We start from the raw sequence: 26496 nt of genomic DNA, 5'->3' as shown, positions 1-26496 counted from the left end.
TGGCAACCCCTCTGTCTTCTGGGAATTCTTGATTACAGCTTTGTTCCATTTACACCCACAAAACTGAGGAATGCCTTGCATCATTCCCTATAGATTGCAATCTGTTTTCTCCCAAATGGATATTATCCCCATGAATTTGCTAACATATTATAGGGTGGATTCCCTGACGGCCAATCTGTGAGGATAGCGCTTGTATCAATGATTGTGAAAAAATGTTTCAGAACAGGGTTTTCTCCAATTTATGTCATTGCTTTTCAGTTTCTACAGGTGTTTAATCATCTATTAAACATACAAAACTCTGAATTTGTACCTCAAAGTACATTTCTGATTTTACTTTTTCAATAATTCTTACCATATTGGAACCTCTTTAAGATAATGACTGATTTCCACACCAGAATTTGTTGGGAAACCACTGGTATTTATCCTCAGAAATCCTGAATTTCCCAACAAAACTCCAGCATGGACTCTACATGTAGTCTGGTAGTGGAGCATGAAATGAGACGAATCCCTCAACACTAACAAAGGTGAGTCCACCTTCCGAATTTCAATCATCTTAGACTTAATCCCAGAACTGTAAGACCCCTCATTTGAGTGGATAGGAATAGTATCAAGGGACAAGGGTAAATAAAGATAAATTACATTTTTTGATTTTGCTTTAATTTGCTTCTTTTAAAACTATTTAAGTGATTTTTACAAAATGTTTAATGCTTATGTTTTTCATTGTTTAATTGACCTAATAATTTCAAAATATCAGGATGTTCAGAAGCATTCAAAGTCATTTGCAGCTTTGACAGTCAACAAAGCTGGGAACATGGTTTAATTAGCTATCATAGTTAGCTACATGTTCTGGCCATTAAATTTTCAAAGCATTACTACTATGAGGGGCCTGGCCACTTAGGATAAGTACAAGATTTAGGGATCCACAAAAGGTAACTCCTCACTTTTTCCTGTGAGACAGCAAGAAGTTCTATCCCATTGTCTCAGCATGTTTACCTATTGAATATGGTGAATGAAATTCACTTCATTTTTATAAGCAATTCCATTTTAATGCTGTTAGCTTTTCAAATTCTAACAGGAGCAAAGTTATTGTGAATTACATTTTGCGAAACATCACAGTGAAGGACTGAAGCAGCTCAAGCAGAAGATCTAACAACAGTTTGTAAAAGAGCAACTATTGGATAGGCAATGAATGGGAAATTGTATATTCAAACCCCAAGAATAAAATAAGCAACATATGTTTTTAGATACAGTAAAAGATAGTTACAGCTTTATATTAAACTTCCATTATATTAGAATTGTAAATTATTTTAAGATAACTTATTTTAGGAGTAACAAATGTCGGCAGATAGCATATTAATAACACAAACCAATCTGTACAAAATATTTCTATTTTAGATGATAACCTCTGTAGATTATCATCATGTTATGATCTTAGCTCAAAATATTTCATAATATTGATTGAATTCCTGTTAAGAAAAGATTTGAAACAGGAGAGAGTGGAGATTTAAAGTTTACTGTTTTTTTTCATACATTGATATAGCTACTGACAGGAAAACCTGTTTCTCCCTTCACAACAATCATTACATAATTACATGGAAGTAGTAAGTTAGATTTATTGAAACTCACATTGATGTTTGACCATGGAAGTCATATTTTGCTCTTACAAGCCACCCCTGAAATAATAAAATTCAAAGATTAAAAATATATTGAATGATCAATTGGCATAGAAATTAATCTAATCTGATAATACTGCATGCAACATTATCCTGAACCAAGTGAAGGAGCACTGGTTAGTCATGCCTTCACAGACAGCTGCTCTGAGTGAAATCAGCAATGGTAAACTGCAAGTTTCACAGGATAATTCAATGATAATTTGGCGGTGGTGGATGGTGTGGGGACTGAAGCAAAATTGCTCCTGTTTTCCTGCTCGGTAGCTGTGACGGTCATTCAAGAATCATTATCAAAGCCTTCCATTTGGCTCCCACTAATTTCTTAACAGGCCTTTTCAATTGGCTTTAATTCAGTAATTTAAAGGGCCTGACGTCTGCATTGCTAAATAATAGATCCTGCTAATTTACGAATAGGTGTGTGCACATGTTTATTGTTGACACTGCCATTGTTAAATTGTTATGTTTTGTGCCCATCTGTGAAATAAGCACAATGCATACAGTTTTAAACCATGCTGTGTTGTGGTTTTCATTTATGCAGCAACTTTCACAACCTCAGGATACCTTAAACTGTGTTTTTAAAGTGAAGCAATATGACAGCCAATTTATGCACAAAGAAGTCCTGTAAGTAACAGTTTGGTAATGACCAGTTAACTTACTTTCAGCAATATTGATTGATGAATAATTATTGGGTTGTACATTTCGGAATAGACTATTTGCATCCATCTGAAAGTACAGTTTAATATCTGATCTGAAACATGGTACTACTGCCATTGTAACATCTCTCACTGACATGTATGGTCCTTATTTGGGCTTCTGATGAGGACCAAAGGCAATGCTTGTTGTTTTCTTGATACAGTGGGAAGAAATTCCTGCTGTGCAGTATTACATATCTGATGAGGAATGTGACAAGTTAGAAACGGTGAACAGTTGGAGAGAGGGAGTGATGAATCATTGGATGTTGTTACTGAGGAACAGCAAGAGGAGTGGAGGAACAACCCTAAAAGGCAACAGAAGTTAGAGTGCAGATATAAAAAGGGTTCTTCAAAATCTACATCAGCAATTTGGCTGAGGGCACCAAATGTCATATTTCCAAGTTTGCTGATGATAGGAAACTGGATGAGATTTTGAGGATGATATAATGAGGAGTGAAGGGGTTAAACTGAGCGATAAGGCAACAGCATGGCAGATGGAAGAAAATGAGGAAAGATACAAAGCTGTCAACTTTAGTGCACATAACAGAAAAGCAGAATATTTGTTAAATAATGAAAATTCAAGTAGTGTTGGTGTTGAAGGGGACCTGGGTGTACGAGTACAGAGGTTGATGAAGAAACATGTAGATACAGCAAGCAATTAAGAGGACAAATAGTACGTGAACCTTTTTTATGAGAGGATTCACATACAGTATAGGAGGAAGAAAGATGCATTTGTTTTGTATAGGACCTTGCTGAGAGAGTATATATTGTGGACAGTTTTGGTTTCCTTATTAAAGAAGTGCGTAAATGCCACAGAGGGAATGCAGCAAAGATTGACTGGAAATAACTTGACAAAGAATAATGGGAGGAAATCTCACTGAAACATATCAAATCCTTAAAGGGTTTTACAGGCCAGATGCAGGGAGGATGTTTCCCTTGACTGAGGAGTCAACCTGGGACAAAGTATTGGAAATACAGTTTGGCCATTTAAGACCAAGATGAGGAGAAATGTCTTCACTCAGATGTTGGTGAACCCTTGGAATTCTCTTTCATGGAGGACTGTGTAAGTTCAGCTGTTGTGTCCATTCAAAACATAGGATGATACTTTCTGGATATTAAGGGAAGAAAGGAAAATTGGGATAATGGAAGAAAATGGCACTGGTGCAGAAGATCAACAATGTTCTTAATGAATGGTGGACTAGGCTCAAAGGCCTGGATGCCCTTCGGTCCTGTTCTTCCTACTAGTTCTTAAGCTTTTTATGTTCTTATAAAATGGTTGCATGTGATTCTCTGGGTAGGACTATACAGATAAGAATGAAGCCAGATGATTGTGATCCCAGCCAAATAGATATCAGAGTCTTTGGAGGAGGTGATGTGATTGGCCACCTCAAAAGATGAAGAGTAATTAAAAAGAATAGGAACAATAGTATAGAGACATAGAGTAATACAGCATGGAAATGGGCCCTTCGGCCCAACTCATCCATGCTGACCATGGTGCCTACCCATTTGCCCATGTTTCATCCATATTCCTCTAAACCCCTCACATCCATGTACTTATCCAAATATCTTTCAAATGTTATTATTGTACCTGCCTCAATCACTTCCTCTGGCAGCTCATTCCATATACCTACCACCCTCTGCCTGAAGAGGTTACCCCTCAGTTCCCTTTTAAATCTTTTACCTCTCACCTTAAACCTATACCCTCTAGTTCTTAGTTCCCTGGGAAAAAAAACTATATGTGTTCACCCTATCTATACCTTTCCTGATTTTATACACCTCTATAAGGTCACCCCTCAATCTCCTACCTCCCAAGAATAAATAATATGTTCGCAATCAATTGGAAGCCATTTGTGGCTTTATTAAAGGTTGTTTCAATACCAAAGCAAGAGTAGAAATGTGAATGCTAGATTCAAATATGCAGCTCTGAGAAAGACAGCCATTGGTGGGAGGTGACAACACATTCAAGGACTTGATTGAAGAGGCAGATGATAAGAGCAGATTTGAAGGGCAGGGTGGGGAGGGGGCACTGGGGCTATAGCTTAGTGAATGGAACTCTTGGTGCTAATGTGGGAGCTGTGAAAGGAAGTAGGGTGCTTAGCAATTTAATGGGAATAAGGTGAGGATGCTGATGGTGAGTTTCATAGTCAAAGTGACAAAAGGAAACCTTAAATCAAGTGTTTTAAACTTTTCTGGATCTTCTCTGGCACACAATTCAAGTCCTAGTGGATATGACCTGTAAATGTTTGGACCCAGTGTGCATACTTAATGGAAGACTCCACTGCTTTCCTCAGATGACTACTCAAAAGAGTATTCAAAGTCAGAAATGCAGCAGGATTCAAGGGCCCCTAACAGGCTTCATTTTCTGACCTGGTTTACACCAAGCAGAGTGTCTAAAATCACTAATCATCAAACTACTACCTTATAGCAAAGGATTTTTTTTTTGAAGAAAGAATCTTGATTGTTGCTGCCAATGTTACTACTGTTATCTGATGCCTCAATAAAACATTAGACTGATGATTCAAAGAAACATAGTTCCCCACAGTACACTTGGTTCATTCAGATAGAAAATTACAAACTATTCACCATGTGTCCTGGGTTCTGAATCTTATTGGGGATCACTGTGATTTGAGGAATGTTGGGCAATTTATTCATTCTTTGCAATGTGGACAACACTAAGTAAACCATTTGCGCACAATGCCTTTTGCAGAAACAATGACAAATAGTAACAGGTTCAAAGTGTCAAAGCTGCTAGCAATATTCAATGTACAAAGAGTTATGCTGGGTGTTTTGTTACCGTTTTCAGTTGCTGTTTTGGATCAGGTATCTCCTCTTGCAGTTTTTGCTTTTGGGACTGACAGCTCAGATTGGCATCTGGATGAAGAAAGAATTCCACAATAAAAATAAGAAATCAATCATTGTTCATTCTAGGTCAAAGTCTATAATTAATAATTATAGACTTTGGAAATTATTAATATTGGAAATATTAATAATGAAGTACAGTAGGAACATTCTTTAATAAAGTTCGCAATGTTACTTCACTGTATTGGGAAATTTACTCTTGGTTGCTGGTTGGATATCACTGATCAACAGTGTGATTAAATGGAGAAAGTATCAGGTCCAAGTTCAATAATCACTAATGACTCCTGATCCAAAATTCTTTGAAATTTTTGACACAAATCTTTTTAACAAATCATACTTATATCTTTGGTAGAAAGAAAGAAAGTAAAGGAGGAAAGTAAAAATAATTGCTGTCGAAGATCTGGTCCATTTTGTACTTGATTTTTGGGAAAGATACTAAGAGTAGTAAAAATCAATTCTTAGACACAGGCGAGCTCTGATGCTAGCCTTCAGTTGTGGAGTGTATGCTTTTCTTAGTTTTTCTAATTCTTAAAAGTGTTGGAGTCACTGACAGAAAAGTGATATGTTATTTTTAAAACATTTTAATATAAAGACAGAAGGGAGAAGAGTGCTATTGGCTTCTGCCAGGCTAGGTTCACACATTCCCATTTGCTTCCCAGCTGCAGGACTTATCCTGGAAGGAAAAGAAGAATCAGTTTAGCTTTCTAAAAAAAACAAATTTTCCAGTACTGCAACTAACTAGCCAACTGGTGTCCAAAGCTCACTGTTTTATATCAATAAGTCCCAAGGGCAATGGTATCAAACATCTACCCATTCGCACCAGTTTCCAATATTGCACCAATTTCTTGACCCCACTCCAGGACTTTTGGTCACGAAAGTGAATGAGAAGATTGGTGTGATTTTGCTCCAGTTCCATTAATCATGTCAACAACTGGAAGGCAATATAACTCTTTCTTGCTGAAGGCATGTTTCTTTTGATGTTTACCTTTTTGACACTTTTATCTACTCAATTTACTCCCTTTCCCTCCCCTGCCAAAGGCATCAAATTGTTAGCAGGGTATGTTTTCTCAGCTGCCAGTTGCTCTTTGATGTTTCGGTAAGAAGTCATTATTCATACATTCATTTTGTCTTTGAGTATTAATAGAATATTTTACTACAAGGAGTACTGGAGGATAATCAAGAGTAGGAGGACTAACTTCCTTCTTTCTCACTAATTAAAAGAATCTAATGCTAATTGTAACAATCTTACTGTGAATCAAAATGAGATCAACAGATCAGGCATTAAATCCTTGATATTCCTATTATGCATGGCATTCTGGATAAATAAACGAAACATTAAGGATACTTTCAGGGATTATTAAGCAAATTCTCAGTTTATATTCTTTCAAACTAAATTCAACAAATTGAATGAAAATAGGCCACAAGCAGCAACTACTTATAAATTCAATTAATACAATTTATTAATCCTTGTAGACTGAGGATTTGTGAGACCAACTAATTTCCAGGAATCCTCTCTCCATAAATCCCTCACACCCAAGTACGATGTAACAGGTAAGAGGTTAATTGAAAATGATTTGAGACACAGCAGATCTTTATTCCATTTGATCTTTTTGAAATGAAAATCTATGTTTTTTGAAATGATGGTTTTGAAGGTTTTGAAATGAAGATCATGGTTACCCATCTTAACCACCTATGCAGACACAAGTTAATGGTTACCAATATGAGTAACAGCCATGGTACACTGACAGTCTTTCTCAAGATATAGAGGTAGAAGTCAATAACAATAGTCTCAAGGTAAGAATCAATCCCTGCACCTCAAAGGACACAATCTATATCAGGCTTTGTGCCTCAATGAAATGATATTGCTGAACTATGGCCAGCCCTTGGTTAGCTGTATTCTCAAATAGGTTCTTAAAGGGAAATGGATTTTGGATGGGTGTGACTGGGAGTATACACTCCATTGGGCTAACCATTGAAAGCAGGCTGTTCATAAGGGGACAGGATTAGCAGCATCTATCATTGTGTTTTAAATATGGTACTGGGAAAGCCTTCTTGCAATCAGATTCTATAATAGTCCAAAAGATTTACATATATGCATGATTTGACTGAAAAAGTAGCTGGTCTGATTAGTAAGTTTGCAGATGACATGAAAATCGGTGGAGTTGTACATAGTGAGGAAGATTATTAAAGAATACAATAGGATATTGATCAGATGGACATATGGGCAGAGAAATGGCAGATGGAGTTTAATCTGGACAAGTGTGAGGTGCTGCACTTTGGGAGGTCAAATGCAAGAGGAAAGTATACACTCAGTGGTAGGACTCTTAGCATTGATGTACAGAGGGATATTGCAGTGCATGTCCATAACTCCTTGAAATTGGCAACACAAGTTGATAGGGTGGTAAAGAAGGCATACAGCATGCTTTCTTCATCATTTAAGACATCAAGTATAAAAGTTGGGAACTCACATTTCAGCTGTATAAAATTTTGATTGGGCTCCATTTGGAGAACTGTGTGCAGTTCTAGTCACCACGTTATTAGAAAAGATGTGGAGGTTTTGAAGACGGTGCAGAAGAGGTTCACCAGGATGTTGCCTGGATTGGAGTGAATTAGCAAAAAGAAGTTGGACAAACTTGGATTGTTTTCCCTGGGGCATCAGAGGCTGAGGGGGTGACCTGAGAGAAGTAAATAAAATTATGAGAGGCAAAGATAGGGTAGATAGTAAGTCTTTTCCCCAGGCTGAAAGTGTCAAATATCAATGTGCATAGGTCTAAGGTGAGAGGGAGAAAGTTTAAAGGAGATTTGTGTCGCAAGTTTTTTTTTCACAGAGAGTGATAGGTGTCCGGAACGTGTTGCCAGGGGAGGTGGTAGAAGCAGATATGAAAGCAACATTTAAGAGGCGTTTAGACAGACACATGAACAGGCAGGTACTAGAGGGTTATGGACCATATGCAGACAGATGGTATTAGTTTAGATTGGCATAACATTCAGCTGAGACATGGTGGTCCAAATGGCCTGTTCCTCTGCTGTACTGTTCTACGTTCTATGTTCTTACTTCATTTTAATGACAAATACATGGCACAATCTACCAATCTTCACTTTCATTTTACTTCTTAATGTCTATTCTAACTCTTTTCTAAGTATCTCATTATATTGGAAAAGAACCTTAGTAAATTATAGTTTGAAAATGTGTTTTTGTTATTTTCACTCATGAATTGAATCAGAATGCTCAGAATCAATGTGACACTTTTATCATCACAGGAAAACTATTTAAATAGCGCATACCTTCTCAAAATATCATCACGTTTCTAAAATCCCACAAACACTTATCAATGACAAGCCACATTTCTGAATTTGAAACTTCCTGATTTCAATCCAAAGTGAGGTGATCACTCATGATTTTGCCTGCTGCACATTTCTCAAGACTGCTTTCATCTTGAGCGAAGTAATCTTATTGCCTCCTAATCCCCCCCACTGCAAAAAAATTACTCAGTTCCTGTCTGGTAAAACTGCTCCCTGCTATGGAGCAGTCCCACTTTCTGTTAATTGCTGATCCTAAATCACATCAAGAAACAGTCTCACTCCACTGAAACTCTGTTCCACAGGAAGTGGTTCATCCTGGTCTCAGAGCTTGGGTGCTCCACAGTTGTCATTTAAACAACACATTTGAAACATTTGTGCAACAGAGGAACCATATGATGGCTACTACTCCACTAATTAAACAAAAACAATATTAAAAATCTGAAATTGAGACATATTACTAATTTTATGAAGTTCAATTACAAAGTAAGTGGCCACTGGTTTCTAGTTATTACATGCCTGCTGAATAAAATTGCAAATACATGCGTTTTAAATTACATCAAACCCATTTGTTTAAATGTTTAAAGCTGTTTGACTATTTGAATGGCAGTTTTTTCCAGGGGATGAGAAAGTGCCGAAGGACTGGTAAAAGGCAAATATATTTCCTATGTTTAAAGGGGAACTGGAACATATTGTAAGAATAACAGACAGCTTCCACTGCTGGTAAAAAGACATTTCAAATTTTCTGAAACCAAAGATTACAAAATGTGTAGATATGAAGAACATAAAAAGAATAGCATGAATATCTAAACTAAAAACCACATTTAAACAAGCTTTGAAGAAATAAATGAAGCAATGGACAAGAATAATGCAATGGATGTGGTATCAATGGACTTTCATAAAGACATTGGTAAGGTACTACTTAAGAGACTTGCGAAAACACTTCGGGCATATGGAGCAAGGAACAAGCCAGCAAATCAGGAAACAGAGGACATTGGTGAAGGGAATTTTCTGAGGCTGGAAAAACGCAGGAAGTGGAAGCCTGCAGGCATCACTGCACAAATAGTTCAGGAGGTATAGTCATAACATTTCCAAACAACACCAATTTGCTTGAGGGGGAGGGGTGAAAAAGAGCCCCAATCCTCCAAATGGGCATGGTGTCCTGGTTACAAAGTTAACTAAATAGAAAACTAGGAATCCTGAAATCATAAAATTATTAGAACCCTGAACGAGGCCATTCAGCCCATTGAATTTATGCCTATTCTTTGTAGAACAGTCCACAGTCCCATTTCCCTTCTCTTTTCCTGCTAATGCTTTTACCTTCAGGAAGTTAATCAGTTCCCTTTTGAAAATCATAAATGAATCAGTGTTTACCTCAGTTCAAGCATTGTGTTCCAGGTTAGAACTATTTGTTGCATAAAAGAGAGTTCCCTCATATTTCCCTGAATTTTTTTGTCAATCACTTTAAACCTGTGCTTTCAGGTACTTAAACCATCTGCTACTGGGAACAATTTTTCCAGCTACTCTATTTAAACCTGCTGTGAATTTGGACATTTCTATAGATGTTCCTTCAACTGACCCTGCTCCAAGAAGGACGTTCCTAGATTTTCTAGTCTATTCTTCTAACTGTAATCCTGAAACATTCTAGTAAATGATGTCTTTCCAGTTAAAACTTCTAGCTTTCAACTGCACACTTAATTAAAAAAAAACAGATCCTGTCTTGCAGTGTTTATGACGATCTCAGTTTGGATGGTGCTTGGAATGTTAAAAATGTTTCAAATTAAAAAGAATTCGATATAAATAGAGCAAACTCCATGATTTTGACTGCCAGCCAGCTATCTCTGCTGGGTGACATTTGTGAACAATGGATGGGAAAGAAATCAGACTCACATGGTATCACTCATCCTACTCTAATTGGCTCCCAATACGCACTCTCTAATTAAGAACTGAACAGTGGCCTGATGACAAAATTACTAGATGCTTGGCAGAAATTTACCTGAACAAGGAGTCAAAATCCAAAGGAGAAAATTTGCAAGGAATTATGCAAATTTACAAACAAAAATGTTGAATTTGTGGAATAAACATCGGAATTTTATGCATCATGATTATTCAATGAAGTTGTCAGCGAAGTCTAGCTTGCCATAATTGAAAACTATATTTGTTCATTGTGGACATAAAATGTATACTTAATGATTTAAGTCTCTTTTCTTTGCTATTATTTTTGAATTCAAAATTCAGAACTTGTCATTCAATTACTAAATAAAAGTGAATGTGCATTTGAATTCTCAAACAGCAAAATATATATTTTTAATGACTACCTGAGTTTCATACATGTCTGAAATCGCCTTCACAGGTCTTTGAATTTTACAATTCAGGACACCAAGTAACAGAATATTGACCTCAGATATTTTTCCCAAGGCTATTGAAAACCTCAAATTAGAAGTTAGATGCAAAACTTCAAAATGAAATACTTGTCAATTGATTGCAAAGTCCTATTTAATAATCCAAATAAATTAAATCCTTTGAATATACTCCATAATCATTGGGGGATTTCACACACATGAATCATTGTTTTGTGGTAAATAAATCAATCACAGCTCAATGTGGTTGGCAAGTCTCAGAGATAATTTTGAAGTAACTTCCGTGTTAATGAACAAGTTCAAAGAAATCCACCTATACATTCCATCACAAGATTTGATGATCTGATATCAGTGGAGAACGGTGAGGGAATGGAGGCAGTGTCAGTGGTCAAGAAAGTGGACTGTGTGTGGCATGGGGTGGTGTGGCATTACATGGCGATTGGGATTGGGGAACCAGGGCTCTAGCCAGGCAATGACCTCTTTCTCCCAGAAGGGCTGGAAAGCAAGTTACAGTCTTAAATTTATGAGTTTAGTTCAGTGTTTTTAATTATTTGAAAATACTTCGCAGAATATTTAGTTGATATTTTCTTAAACTATTGCTTAAAATTGATTATTCTATTTTAAAATTGTTTTTGACTGTTCCTAAATGCCAGAGATATTCAGAAACAATAAAACAATTTCAGCTTATGAAAAATGGCAAAGCTGGTGTGGAGTTATGCCATCTCTCACTGGTTTCCAGTGGAATTCCGTATGCAGAGTTTATCCTGGCTGTCCTTGTAAAGAATTACTTTATTCTAGGCCAGCTTGCTGCTCAGAGCTTTGCAGCACCAACTGTTGCACCATCATGCTGCCCTTACAACTACAACGTAATCATTTTATAAAAATCATGTTATATATTTTATCTGTCAATCCCATGTCCACCAATATATAAAGCCTGACATTAATTCAAGTGAGCTCCATGCATGATTGTTTTGGCAGAGCATGAATTTTGCTGTTTACTGTGTCCTTGATGTTGATTTTTTTTTACCATTTTCAGTGTGTGCAGAAAGTAGATTAGTTGAGTCATGTCTGATTTCCAAGCATTGGTCTGGATCTGTGCCTGAGCCATTGTGCTGTACAGGATCTTTGCTGGTCAGCTGACTGGATGCTGTTTCCACTGCCGGGAGTGATCTGTGGATATAAAGTAAAAGCAATTTAGCAATAGTTTCAACGATATATTTTAAAATGTAAAATGAAGGGGTTGAAATCCAAATATTTGATTTATATGGATAATGAATAATAGATCACTTTAATCTCAGCCATGGTTCAAACATTGCAAATTATCATTCATTGTCTCTGAAACAATTAAAAATGAGCTAAATTTCTGTTTCCCCTCCAATATACCCTAAGTTTGCAGAAGGTCAGATGTAATGGCTGTCCAGCAAGCAGTTTGATTCAGGAATAAATTTTTGCTTGTTAAGTAAAAGCTGGAGGGCGAAAGGAGTGCAGTTCAGTTGGCACATGTAACATATGCCCAGCTTCTAATACATAATGGATCTATTATAATATACAAGGTGAAAATATAAGTGTAGCGGTGAATCAAACATGATAATTAAGTGATATTTCAATGCCATTAAGGTAACAAGACACCTGGAGAAGATGTGAAAACCATAAAAGATGCAAACTGAATCAGAACTGAGGATGTGCAATGTGTCTTCATCAAACAGAATTAATCAAAGATAACAAATTAAATCTTTGATATGAAACCAGGTTAAAAGGATAAGATAACTTTATAAGTCACATGTACATCAAAACACACAAATGAAATGCATCTTTTGCGTAGAGTGTTCTGGGGGCAGCTCGTAAGTGTCGTGACACTTCCGGCACCAACATAGCATGCCCACAACTTCCTAACCTGTACGTCTTTGGAATGCGGGAGGAAACCAGAGCACCCGGAGGAAACCCATGCAGACACAGGGAGAACGTACAAACTCCTTACAGACAGCGGCCGGAATTGAACCCGGGTTGCTGGTGCTGTAATAGCGTTATGCTAACCACTACACTACCATGCCTGTCCTCTCTACACACTCTCTGCTATGGCTACTCTAATCACTTTGCACTAAAATGGATTGTTTTTGTTCTAATTGTGTTTCTTTCTTGTAAAGATTGTGCTTCATAACCCAGGCACAGCCTGTAAAGAAAACCAATGTGAGAGATCCATTGGACACAAGATGGAGGGAAATGGAGAGCAGTAGATTTGAAGTAGGCATTGCAGAATTCATGTTAACAAAGAGCAGAAACAGATTCAAACAATTCATGAAAAACACTTGGAAAAAATTGAGTGGCATGTTAATAACTGAGATTAAATATAGCCAGTGTAGATCCAGAAGAGAAACATTATCCCTAACCAATCTCTTCAACTTCCTGGGAATCTGAGCTCTATGATTTTGTAACTGCAATTTTGAAAGACATTTTGCAATGTCTTTCATTAAAAGCAATTCTGTCTCCCCATCTGTTCCTGGTTTCCCAATACAATGGATACAAAAAGCTGAATGGGAGAAGGGGGACGGTTAAATAGTAAAAAGTATAAAGTCCAATCCCAATTTTCCCATAAATAAACCAACTCTTGGTTTAACCATGGCAGGTTTGGGACATCCACATAATTCCCTTTAGTGAGAAATTTAACCATGTTAAGTAGGCCCCTTTCAATAAGATTTTGGCAGCCATTTGAATTTATTGGATGTGGGTCAAATTGCTCAAGGCTCAGAAAACCTGGAGGCTGAGGGGACCTGCCAGATCCAGCTGCTCAGTACATTTCCAGTGATGTGTAGATCAGGAGGAGCTCACATCTTTGCCCTATCATTCAGGAAAGCCATCTGTGATCTCTCCTCTCTCCCTGCAATCTCTAGACCACCTCACCCCCCGCCTACTCCCTCTGCAACCCTTATTCCCATAACTTATCATCTCTGAAATATCTACCCTCCGACAATCTCCACAGGAACCATCTCCCCCTCACATCTTTCTTAACTCTGCGCTTTCAGCATTCCCTCTGACTCCCCATAGAAACCTCAACTGTCTCAATGGTACGGCCATCCTATGACTTTTCCTACTGAGATCCAGCTGATCTTTAATCAGCCAGATTTTGGGCAAAAAACAGATGAAAAGAATTAAAATGAGATTCTTCTTTCTTGGCATTTCTGAGGTTTCAGATCACTGACGGGCTCTTTCCCTTTTCCCCATAAATGACAGGGCCCACCTAGTCAAATTCAAAGCTTTAGGTACCAAAATAAAATCTGGGAATGAATAAGAAAGTGACTGAAGGGAAGAAAGCAACAAGTTATAGAAGTTAGGTCAGCAGGTTACATGTGAAATTACTGAGATGGGTGCCTCAGGGCTCAGTGACCTAGCCTTAGAAACATAATGCAAATTAAAATAGACAAGGATGAAGTAGAAAGAAATCTTTTGAGACTTCATGCTAAATATATTGAAAAGATTGCAGAACATCAATCAAAAAAGTGAACAGAATGTTGAATTACATAAACAAAACAATTGGACAGAAGTCAGAAGCAATCATGATCAATCTACACACTGTTCTTGTCTGATCACAGTTCACATACTCCACCCTTGTGAGACACAAAGTAGACATTCTTGCACTGGAGATGAGAACACTGTAGGACTAATGGGAAAACAAGAAGGGTGTGGAAGATTCACGTAGCAGGATCCCAGCAAGTACAGGAATAGGAAGGCATAATAAATTATTGTAAGTTCTCTAACAGCAGGTACAACCTATTATACATGGGAATGGTATCAAGCTAGTTGTAAGATGGGGCAGGGGTGAAAGGTGAAGGGAAGGCACCAGATCATAAATTGGAAGAAAGTGGGGGAGGCTGAGAAGTGGAAAGGATGATCATGGAGGGAGTATTGCAAAAATATGGCTCCAAGTTGGGGTAGTGGGGGATTAGCCCGAACAGGTTTTTGCTATGATCAGGGAATGGGGTGAGGGTAATGAATCAAGGCATGGGATCCAATTGGAATTCAGAATTAAACTGGAGAGATTAGGGACTTAATTGACAGGAGCAGGGACTCATAGAGCATGGGGACAAAATCTGTGACATGGCCACTACCATTTGGAAAGTGAAATGAGGATCCTGAGGGATCAGGTAATCATTCGGGCTGCATAGACCAAAGGCTTCCTCCTGAAATCAAGGGAGTTAGATGAGGGGCCAAACCTTCTTCTCCTGGCTTCTGTGAAGCTTAAAAACGGGGTAAGTTGTAAAACTCATCTGACCTGTCAGCTCCTTCCTCCATTATTGGGTGCCAGCCAGCAGTCAGCATGGATCTCCCTAGTGGTGAGGTTGTAAGTAACAATCATATCAAAGGAAGTGACTTTTATGTGCAGTGTATCCCCCTTGTGAAATGGGAAGAGCTTAGTTTGATTCTTGAATTGCCTCTATAACTGTGATTGTGGACAAGAATGGGATCAAGTTACATAATCCTAGTATTTCAATCCTCCACCCCAATGCTCTTCCTCCTATTGGATGGATGTTAATATCAAGGATCATGTGTTATGGATCTGACATATGAGGAACATTATGAGACACAGGAAAAGAATGGCTTGAGTAGATCTTGCAGCTATATGGACAAGGTAAAAAGGTAACATTATTTGAAATTCTATTGTGGATCTGGAACAAATGGACATAGAGTGAAATTAATGAAAGGTAACTTCAGAATTTCAGGAAATTTTCACTCAAAGGATGATTAATGATTGGAATGTATTTAAAGCTACTGATGGAGGCAAAGTCCTGGACCCATTTGGATCCTACAAACCAGATATAGTATGTTGCAACATAGTCAAGTTAACACGGGCCCAATGGGGTTCTTATCCAAAATTATGCTGTACATTTTTCAAGCAGATGCAGTCCAAGGAAATTATTGCGTGTTCTACAGTGTTTACACTGCCCTTGAGTTACAAGCCTTTAAATTGCTAGATGATGCATGTGCAGGCGTATTAAATGAGCATTATTTGGATATTATCTGCAATATTTAGATGAGCCAAAATTTACAGAAAGGGTGGATAGTCAGCCTGGAAAGTATTTGAATACTTGTGTCTATTGGCGATTAAGGCTTGAAAGAATTCCACTTGAAAAGGGCTGAGATAGGGCAGAGATGAGTAATGTGCAGAAGTAGAAGGAGGTCTTTCAGATGAAGAGGATATGTGGTTGGGTACTCAGTCTCAGAACTGGGAAGGTGACTGTATATTGTGAAATGCAATGTGTTGGCCACATGTCTATAAATGATTGAACAAATACATACCGAGTCTTATATAGAAATGTATCCCCTGATGTTCTATTTTGTCTAGATTTCTGAAACCATAAAAAGTACCAAGTTAATGACAATATTGATTCCTGATGCACTTTACACCTTTAAAAATCATAGCATTCTTCAATAAAGTGACATTTTAAATTCACTTAAACTAACAGTGAGAGTTTTGAAGCAGGCCCAGTTTCTGAAAGTATTGGTATCAGCCTTTACCAAAAACATTGCGCATTGTATATATAATGAGTAGGTTCTGTTTTTTGCATATTTCATCCCTACTGCTCCTGGATACTGGCAGGTCTGAGCAAAGAAGGGATTGAGTCAACCTTTCAGTTTTTTCTCTGTTCCTGTGGTGGGTGACTCATTTCAGTTCGTCATTGGAAAGTGTGTTTACTTGGATATACATGTTAGATAGAGTTTGTGCCAGGGTTAGATCTAATGCTTACAGGTTTGAATAATCTGCTCATACCATGTCTTTGAGTTTAGGCACAATGAATAGGCAAAGTAATGGAGAGTTGCCAGTATCTGTAGAACTATATTCCGGCATGATTAACCTCCTTCTGGAGACAGTGCAGGAAGAGAAAACTGGCATAAATATAAGTCATTTGTGAACTAGTAATATAGTCCAGCAATTAACCCCAATATTTAACACTGATTTATCATTTTTGGCATTTTAAGTTGATTGAAATGGACATCTATGTGTTATTCCAATGTATGCCTGAGAACAGCAAAATGCAAAATGCAATAAATATATGCAATTTGCTGCAAACACGGAAGGAGTAGAAGAAAGTATATCATACACTCTGACCAAGTCTGACAGAGAACTGGATCTTATGTATATTTGTGCATATTCTGAGTGGCACACCTCCAGAAGCAGGCAGGCATTTTGGCTCCCTGCATTTGTACTGCAAAAATGACTGTAGGCAGACTGATAGTGTTGAAAGAGAGGTAAATTGGCATTCCTATTTTGAGATTTATTAACACTGATTTCACCCAGGTAAAATTGACCACCCAATGTATTGGAGCTCAATAACTTATCTGCTTTGGTATATTAAAAATATGCATTAATATATGACAAGTATTTTTGCTTTGTCTCACTAATTTTCTCTGGTGTCTTCACCCTTCTTCTCAGAGGCACCCTAATATTTAGGCTGTCTTCTGCATTAAAACTTCAGATACAAGATTTTAACCAGCATCCTTATGTAGTTGAAAGTTTCCAAGCAATATTTTGCAATGAAAATAAATTGATTCTCTGAGCAATCAAAAAAAGCACTCTATTTGTTCTTTTGCTCACTTTCAAATACGCTTTAGCACACTTTATCTTTGTATTTGTTTCCATGTATCCAACATTTTTATATTAACCTCTTAGGTTATCTTGGGATTTCTCCCAAGTATCTATTTTAATCTTTATAGTTTTCTGCTTCATAGCAGCTAGGTGTTTATGCACATTAATGTCACAGCACTGGTAGTGCAGCGGTTAGCATAATGCTTTACAGCACCAGCGACCCGGGTTCAATTCCAGCTGCTGTCTGTAAGGAGTTTGTACGTTCTCCCCGTATCTGCGTGGGTTTCCTCCCACATTCCAAAGACATATGGGTTAGGAAGTTGCGGCCATGCTATGTTGACGCCGGAAGCATGGCGACACTTGCGGGCTGCCCCTGGAACATTCTACATAAAAAGATGCATTTCACTGTGTGTTTCAATGTACATGTGACTAATAAAGAAATCTTCTCTTACTTGGAGGCCATAATCTGAAACAGCTGACTTTCCAGGCTCATAGACAAATGCATTCCCTGGTTCAACATGATAGCTGGAGGTATCAATTTTGCCATTTGCAGGTGACCAGTTGTTCCTGATGAAAAATATTCCAATACAATTATTGCTAGTTTCTCAGTTTGCATTATCAATTCTGAAATGCATTTTTCACTTTTGTAATTCAAATACTCTTTAAGACAGCATCCTGTTGAGCCTCCAGCTCCCAACTCAGTGTGAGTTCATGCCAATGATTTACCATAAAACGTGCTGCCATTCTTGATTAAAATCAAGGAAGAAGTCATGAGAGATGCTCAACAAAGCTGGAAGCTCCATCCCATTTACAAATCCAACTGTTCCAAATGGACAGCAGACTGATTGACTGAAACAGTGCTGTTCTGTAGTCCACACCCGCTCAGTTGTTACAGAAGAGCCCAAATAAGCAACTTCTAGTTAAAACAAATCTAGATAGCCAGAGCTCAAAGGTTTAAAATCAATTTGAAAAAACAAGCCCAATCCCACCAATTATAAGCGGACTTGGCACTGACATATCATGCATAATAGCTTGCTGCTGGAGTCCTTATTCTATAAACCAACACATAACCCCATTTTAATGAGTTTTATTAGGTGTCTTAGAGCATCTAACCCATAATCTTTTCTGACTCTTACACCTGTACGAATTTCAAGCTTTTTCCCTTCTTTTCTTCCCCATTCACCAGGCATCAATTTTCTCAACAGTGCTGCTCCTTTGAAAAGCATTACTCAAGCCAGTTAGGCAGAAAATCCAGACCCTCCTACTCAGACTGAAGCAAACTAAATCTAGTCATTGATAGCACAATCTGTACTTTGTTCAAAGAAATTCTTTTTAAGAAAACATTCTTAAAAGTGATAAACATTGTGCATGGCAGAGTATTCACTGGCAAAAAAAATGAAATATTTTAAATCCACTAAAACCTCTGTGCATTTGCAATTATAATTTCTGGTAACTTTAAATTTATGAAGAAATATCAAGCATATCCAAACCAAACTGTTTTACTCCAACATTTAGCAGTGCAGGAAAGGTCTTGCTCTGCCCCACCCCTGACTATTTACTTTTTCAAAATCTGGCAAAGCCAGTTCTTTACATAATACAGCATGTACAGCAGTTGAAATTATGTTCAGTATCAGATCTCCCATCTACGAAGAGGCCTACTGCTCAATAACCAGAAGTTTGCTGACACTTGAATTTGACAAAGAAGAAATGACTCTTAGTGCTGCAATCCAAACTTGGATACATTTATACAAGAAAAAATTTTGGGAAGGATAAAACATCAGCACACCAGGTCTGAATGTTCAGGTGAATTGCTGAACCAGGAAGTGCAAAGGTTAAGATCAATTAACATTATTTCTTAATTATGTTCTGTAGGATAAAAGAGCTGACAAGGGGGTACTTCAGCTTTGTTGGCAAGCAATCTCCAAATATTTTCCCAAGAATGGCGAAAACACTCTTAATTAAATGGGTCAAAAGCATTGACTGAATATATTTGTTCTCCACCAAAGAAACAGAAGGATCTATATGAATGGATAACAGGATATGTAGGAAACAAACAGACAAGCAGCTTAATCAATCGACAAACTTCTTCCCCACAAAATTTCCCTACAGAAATAGAGCACAACTACTTCAAACTCCTGGAACCATTCCCCAGTAACTGTTTGGTTTGAGACTCCAGGTATAATTTATTATAATCTTTCTCTCTTTGCAGCCTTGGCCTCAGCAACAAATGTCATCACCCCATCTCCCCTAACACACTATTATGGTGCAAAACTTAGAGTTATGTAAAATAGTGATGGGAATTTGTATCTCTTTTTTTACTTGATTCTTTGAAATAGCCCAACCAGTTTCTAATATCTAAGGCCCTCTTATCTAATGAGTTATTAAATACAAGAGTATGTAAAACTTACTCTTCTGGATTGGCTGTGGTAGAAAAATGTGAATGAAATTCTTTTGCTGACAGTGAATTTGACAATATTTCCATAGGCCTTGTATGCTGACAATCACCAGAAGAGGTGTAGATTTGGCTATCACAAGGATTGGCTGATAAGGGGTTGGAACCACTTCGATCTGTTTTAGGCTCTGGATACTGTGATTGAGCGCTACCGTTTTGCTTTTCATTATCAGAATTCTGATGTGGTTTGAACAAATATGGCCATTTTATTGTGTAGTTGTCTTCTGTTGTTGGATTGTAGGATACTGGTTCTGTTAATTGCAATCTTGACATATTAACCGTGGCAGAGCTGGAAGATGGCTGTTTTTTTGGATTAGACTCCCACTTGATGTTTTTCGCATCGATATTAGAAGACAATCCATAATTATCTATAAAACAGGAAAAGCAATTTAGTAAACTGCCTCATGATGTTGTAAAATCTCCAAATATTTCTTCATCCCAGTCAAAAATATTAAATATGGAAACTACAAACAATTGTCAAATAAATTATTTCTAATAACAAAAACAGTCTTCTTTGAATAAAATCTTGTTTCATTTCCTACATTTTTAAACGTGGGTAGATGGAAAAGCAGAGCTTAAGTTACTATCAGGTCAGCCATTATCTTATACAGAATCAAAGTAAGCATAAGCGGCAGGGTGGCCTACTTATTTATGCTAATTTGTAAATTCCTATGTGCGATAAGTTCACCTTGAAACAAATCATAAAACCTGTGTGTGATGATAAATACAGGATCTTCATGGGTATTGGCTTAGAATTTCAGTGGCATTGCATTTGATTTTTTTTACACACTGCATGGTTGAACCGAAGCATAAAATTGATCATGAAATATGATCAGCACTTTCTTGTGTGCATGGCATGTAATCTGTCATGAATATGACTTCAGTGGAAGTGACATGGCATTGCTCAGAGACCACAGGCATGCAACTGTGACGCCAGCTGACATATAATGAAAGTTTGTTGCTACTGATGCAAAATTAAATAAATGAACAAACTTCAACTGGGAAAACAGGACAGAACAGAAAGAACAGGTTCACACAGGCATTCCTAGAGGGTCCAATTTTATTCTAAAATTATTGGAGAAGTTACTGTGTAAGACAAAAATGTAGTCAGCCTCAATGCATCAATAGTCCAGATTTTTTTTAGCATTTTATAGCTTGAGCCTACTTTTATTTGGGGGCTGGCAAGACTGGTTCAATCATGTCTCAGGTGGTCCCGCAGCCATAATATCCAGTTCAGTGTTGGAGAAGCTGGGTATCTGCTCTAATGTCGGATCTGGCAATATTAACCTTCGTCCTTCTGAAGCTGCCATGCTAATTCCAGCATAGGTCCCTATCTAAGAGTTCCTGCTCCACAGAAGATTCCTGAAATTATCATACATTCGTTAGTATGAGTAACATACCAAGGACCTATGAGCAGTGCCATGTACTTGCTTAATGTCATGTGTGCATGAAAATCCTTCCCCTGCAGACCAGGATAAAACTCATATGGGTCCCCCATGTAGCATACTATATTTCATCTCAATTATTACTTTATGTGCAGAGAATAAAGGACTACATTCATAAGCAAGCCTAGGCTTTGAAAGCAGTGGAATTTGAATTTTCTATTCAATGTAACTAGTCAACAGCATATGTGGCTGAAAAATAAACCTGTGCCAGCAATAAGCTCTCTAACTATAGCAGGAGATAGCTCTTGTCCTCCGGAAGGCTTTAATGTACAAACATGCATTACTCAGATAGATTACATCTCAGAAACAAATATGGTTAATTAAGAAATAACAGAACCAAGAGAAGGCTTCAGCAGATTGAATAGCTCAGGTAAAATCATGACCACACTTTCAAATACAAACAGGCAACTGTAAACAATGAGTGTTTTTGATTAAAGCTTCTAGCCTTCATCCAAATGTCAAGGGCAAAAGAGAACTGGTGAGCTGGGAAATGCTCCAGATGATCTTTTTGTCACTCAGGCTCTTGAGCATGACGCATTCAATCAACACCAGTTCCAGACACCATGATTGAATTGCCTCTTTGAGCAGACCTCGTGAGTCGGTAATACTGAATAGTTCTATGTCTTTCTTGCAGCTTTGGGTTTACATTACTTAACAATTACATCTTTCTGAACAAGCTCAAGATGAAAACTGTTCCTTTATACCCTAAATAATAATTTCCAGATCAAATGGAAAATTGTAGCTGTCTTTTTTGTGGTAACAATTTTCAAACAACATAGTGAAGATACTTCCTCTTTGCATATGTAGTTTCTGGCTTTGTATAGCTTTGCTAAAATGTAATTAGAGACACCAGAAAGGGAAAAGAACTCAAAGGCACCTTGTTTATAAAACCATGAACTAAAGAATGGATCTGTCGCAAATGCCCAGCCAGTGCTAAAAGATAACTGTAACTAAATTGAAGTAATCATGGAAGTTTCCATAAAAGTGTTAAAAATTAAGTACATTATGAATGGAAACAGGTCCCTGATCCATTTAATCGTCATAATAAAAGTGTTTGCTCTCGATCGTTTGTGACAAATCAAACCTCCTTAAAATGTGAACAGAATAATCTGCATTGATACTGTAATACCTGACCTCTCAGATAAGAGATCAGAGCTCATATTCCAACCTTGACTGCCATCCACACCTTGATGTTTCCAAACTGATCAATCATGGCTGATAGAAGAATGGGGGAAAATCAAAGAAGTAATAGTAAAATAAGTTCATACTAAAGGAGGAGAGTATTAATTTTACAATCTCAAATATTTGGTGAGATAAGATTAGTTTATTCTTATATACATCAGGGTACAATGAAATTCCGTGCTTGTGTGAAGCTCACAAAGTAAACAGTACTGGTTATTCAGTTTTGGGAAATATCACAGCAGACCAAGATTTTACTCTCAGTAATAAGTTTTTTGATAGAAATCAGAACTGGGGATACTTCCAATTTTTCCTCCTCTTAGCCCAAAGGCTCAAAGATAACCCATAAAGCCCAGCTGCTACATTGGCTGATAGCAGGCAAAATAATATTAATAAATGAAATAACATACTGAGGAATGTCTCACTGTCAGGATCAGTCGGTTATCATTCCAGAGTTTGAAAGGAAGTAGATGAGAATGTTGAAAAGTTCTGTACCATAATTCTCCAAGTATCTCTTGACTTTGGAACTGTTCCCTTACATAGAAAAGTGGTGCATGTCCTTAACTACTTAAACAAAACTGGGAGGAAACCGTGGAACTATTTATCATTTAACTTAATGTCTTTTGGCAGGAAATTACTTGTGTCTGCTATTAAGGATAGAGTGCTTGGTTATTCTGAAAATGTTGGGTTAATTAGAGAAAGTCAGCATGGATTTGTGAAAAGTAGGGCACACAATCTTGACTGAATCTTTTGAAGAAGTGATTAAAGCAATAGTCAGGGAACTGTCTGTTGATGTTATTTAAAATGACACAAGGATGGGCAGCAAAAACATGGCAAAAAGCTTTCAATGTAGGAAAATGTGACATTGTTCACATTGGACTGAAAATGAACGAAACAGAGTGCTTTCTGAATGATGAAAACGTAGAAGCAGTGAGGTCCAAAGAGATTTAGGAGCCCATAAACATAGGCAATTAAAATGTCAGATACAGAAAATAAAGGCAAATCGAGCTCTAGCCTTTATACTTCGGAGACAGGAAAACATCATACCACAAGTCTTGACTACAGTACACCTCGTGAACTGTGAGCAACTCCAAACAGTACACTTTCAGAAGGACATTTTATGACCTTGAAGAAACTGAATGGGACAATAACAAACTTGAATGATATTTGCTGGAATGTAGAAGATTCAGGGATGGCTAATCAAAGATTTCAATGAGCATATTTCAAGGAGAAGCTTTCAGAGGTATAGGTTGAGTGGACACAGTTTAGTTATTCAAGGTGGACTTGTCAGGAATAAAGTTAGGACTCAATTCTACATGTCATGGATGGTAGAAGTCCTGAACATTCTTCTGCAAATGGCAATTGATATTAAGTATGTTGCTAATTTTAAATTTCAGACAGGGAAAGAATGCAAGTAGATCGAGGTGTAGATCAACCAAATGGCAGAAAGGTTCAAGGAAACTGCCTACCATTACTCACATGTTCCTAACTACATCCATGATGAAAATCAACTTCGGAACCTTGAGGGTACAAGGCCCAGAATTGGGGAGGAGGGAAAACTAATGGAAAAGAAGAATTATTGTATTATGCAAAGGCAAGATTGAAGTGTTCTGCTAGAGTTGGTTCTCTAGCCTTGCTCTCGCTGATTTTAGCAAGCAATGTTTAGATTCTTAAGGATCACTTTTTGTAACGAGATCAGTAATGGAAAGTATGACTACACATTCCAAATGAGCACAAAAACAATATTTTGTTCTTTTATATAATTTTTTCAGCTGGCATAGTACACTCAGTATTGTAGATCTACATTAATACACCCATTAAACGTAAAAGCTATTTTCAAATAAAAAACAATCCAATAAAATAGAAGAATGATTATCCTGAAAGAGTGATTTATTTAATACATAAATGGGAAGCCAGAAGTTCAGTGACAGGATATAAACATCCCTTTATTACCAAGTACACCGTTACATTTTAAAATGAGACTTTTTCCAAGTCTGCCTCAGAAAATTGGAATTTATTTGCATCATAGATTAATTCTATGTAAACATGATGAGAATGAAATGTTATTTACCTGCCTTTGGTATGCTGTGATCATCTTTAAGTATTGAATTGTACCAAGTCTTTGGCCCATCTTTGGCTGGAACCTGAAATGGATTGTGAAGGTTGATCAGAGTTTATCTGGTAATTTTCTGTGGTAACAAATGATGCTTAAATAATTATTATTAGTGCCCTGTTGATGTCTGTGAGATTATCACATATATGTGATGCTTTACCAATGTAGTAAGTGAAGAATTTGAAGGATTTATTAATCATTTAGTCAGGAAGATCAGGTAACCTACTGAAAAATTCTAAAGCTGGTTGATAGTAAAAGAGAATAGAGCACAAGAAAGGCTCTGCATTTGTCACATCCAGTTTACTCCACTCAATGTTAAATTTCTCTTCCAGTCAACTCCATTTAGCAGGACAAAATAATGAAAATACTTTGGCTTAGGAATTGTTCTTGGCCAGGAATGGTGTGTTAAGATGGGGATGTGTGGCCAACCAACTCATGTTTTGTGCGGCCCCACTGTCCACTGCTGCATAGTCATGTGTCATGGGTTGCCACAGTAACTGTTGAGGTGGAGACAGCTAAGGGAGTTGGGGATCAGGGCCAGGGCATCAAGAGTCAGGTTGGGTCTTTGCGAAGGTTATAATTAGCAGTGTTTGGGAGGGGGGGCGGAGTTGGTAGTTGTGGTTGTGATTAGCTTGGGAGCTCTGGGTTGTGTTTGGATGTTAGTGTAAGACATGGAAGAAGTCAGAATCATGATTGGATTGGATAAGATATTAAGCGACTCAAAGGAGACTAGCAGTGAAGGATCAGTAGGTGACTGAAAGAGGAGTTACCTGACCATGTCCAAGGCTCCGAGTCCAACACCAGACTCCACAGCCTTGGCCCTGGTGAGCAAGGTCAAGCTTAGGACTTAATGAAGAAGGCCATACATTCATAATGAAAAACTGCTTCTCAATAAGTGGCTTAGATTGGTTAAAACTGATTTTTTACTCAAGTGGGGCTCATATGTGCATTGCTCACTGTTGGACTCTGAGGTGCATGTACAGGAGCCCATATGCCTGGAAAATTCAGAAGCAATTTGCAGATGCAGAAGTTGGAGTCAAGCTAACTGATGAAAATTGTCTCATAGGTAGTTCACCACAGAACAGTCAGCAAAGGTTAGGTATGTTTTGGACAAATATACTTCATCCCTCCCTTCTTTCCCCCCCCCCCCCCCCCCCCCGATCAACTCCAGTGTAAAAATGCTTCTGAAAATGTTCCTTCAGTGGCTGTTATTAAGAAGGGGAGTAGTAGGATTCCAAGTGTCTCCGAAATGTTAAATAAAAATAGGCAAGCTTTTTTTTAAAATAACTGTTGATCTGGCCACCTTCACCATTTTTTATGCAGGGTCTTGGATTACCTTGGAGAGCAAAAATAACATCTTGCTTCTAAATAATTCCATAAATCCTTTTCCCTTCTCTTCGCCATCTTAGAGTCAAGGAGTTAAACAGCACTGAAACAGGCCCTTCAGCTCAACTCCTTTATGCTGACCAAGATATCTTTCTGGGCTAGTCCCATTTGCCTGCATTTGGCTCATAACCCTCTCAGCCTTTTCTTTCCATGTACCTATCTAAATGTCTTTTAAATGTTGTAATTGTGACCTTCACCTCCAACAAGTGAGAACTCATGGATTTTTTGTTACCAAGACAGAGGACATCCATTCATCCGTATCTACTGCTTATCGCCTTTCTTTTATCCACTGATTAACCATGATCTCCCTGACCCCGACCATCTCCAACCCAAGCCCCTCACTAAACCTGTTGTCGGCCATCCCCTCAATCTCCTTCCATGCTTCCCATTGATCTCCTGATCTGTTCTGTTTATTTGTGCACTCAAATCCCACTAACAATCTCCCTACTCCATCCCAAAA

General features: G+C 37.7%; 1 protein-coding gene across 9 annotated transcripts in view; it reads right to left on the bottom strand.

Annotated features, from left to right (window-relative positions):
- LOC127569753 (sorbin and SH3 domain-containing protein 1-like) overlaps positions 1-26496 on the bottom strand; it is a 76628-nt gene that overhangs the window by 25090 nt on the left and 25042 nt on the right. For all 9 annotated transcript variants that reach the window (XM_052014602.1, XM_052014603.1, XM_052014608.1 and 6 more), the window contains 7 exons: positions 24609-24681; positions 19870-20281; positions 17914-18028; positions 16174-16223; positions 11909-12051; positions 5157-5233; positions 1627-1673 (listed from right to left, as the gene is read on the bottom strand). In XM_052014602.1, coding sequence (XP_051870562.1) covers positions 1627-1673; positions 5157-5233; positions 11909-12051; positions 16174-16223; positions 17914-18028; positions 19870-20281; positions 24609-24681 — 917 coding nt within the window. The remainder of the gene's footprint in view (positions 1-1626; positions 1674-5156; positions 5234-11908; positions 12052-16173; positions 16224-17913; positions 18029-19869; positions 20282-24608; positions 24682-26496) is intronic.

Source organism: Pristis pectinata, chromosome 4 (genome assembly GCF_009764475.1).
Source record: "Pristis pectinata isolate sPriPec2 chromosome 4, sPriPec2.1.pri, whole genome shotgun sequence".
Lineage (NCBI taxonomy): Eukaryota > Metazoa > Chordata > Chondrichthyes > Rhinopristiformes > Pristidae > Pristis > Pristis pectinata.
Note: the sequence above shows the minus strand (reverse complement) of the source record. Positions and strands in the feature narration are given on the sequence as shown.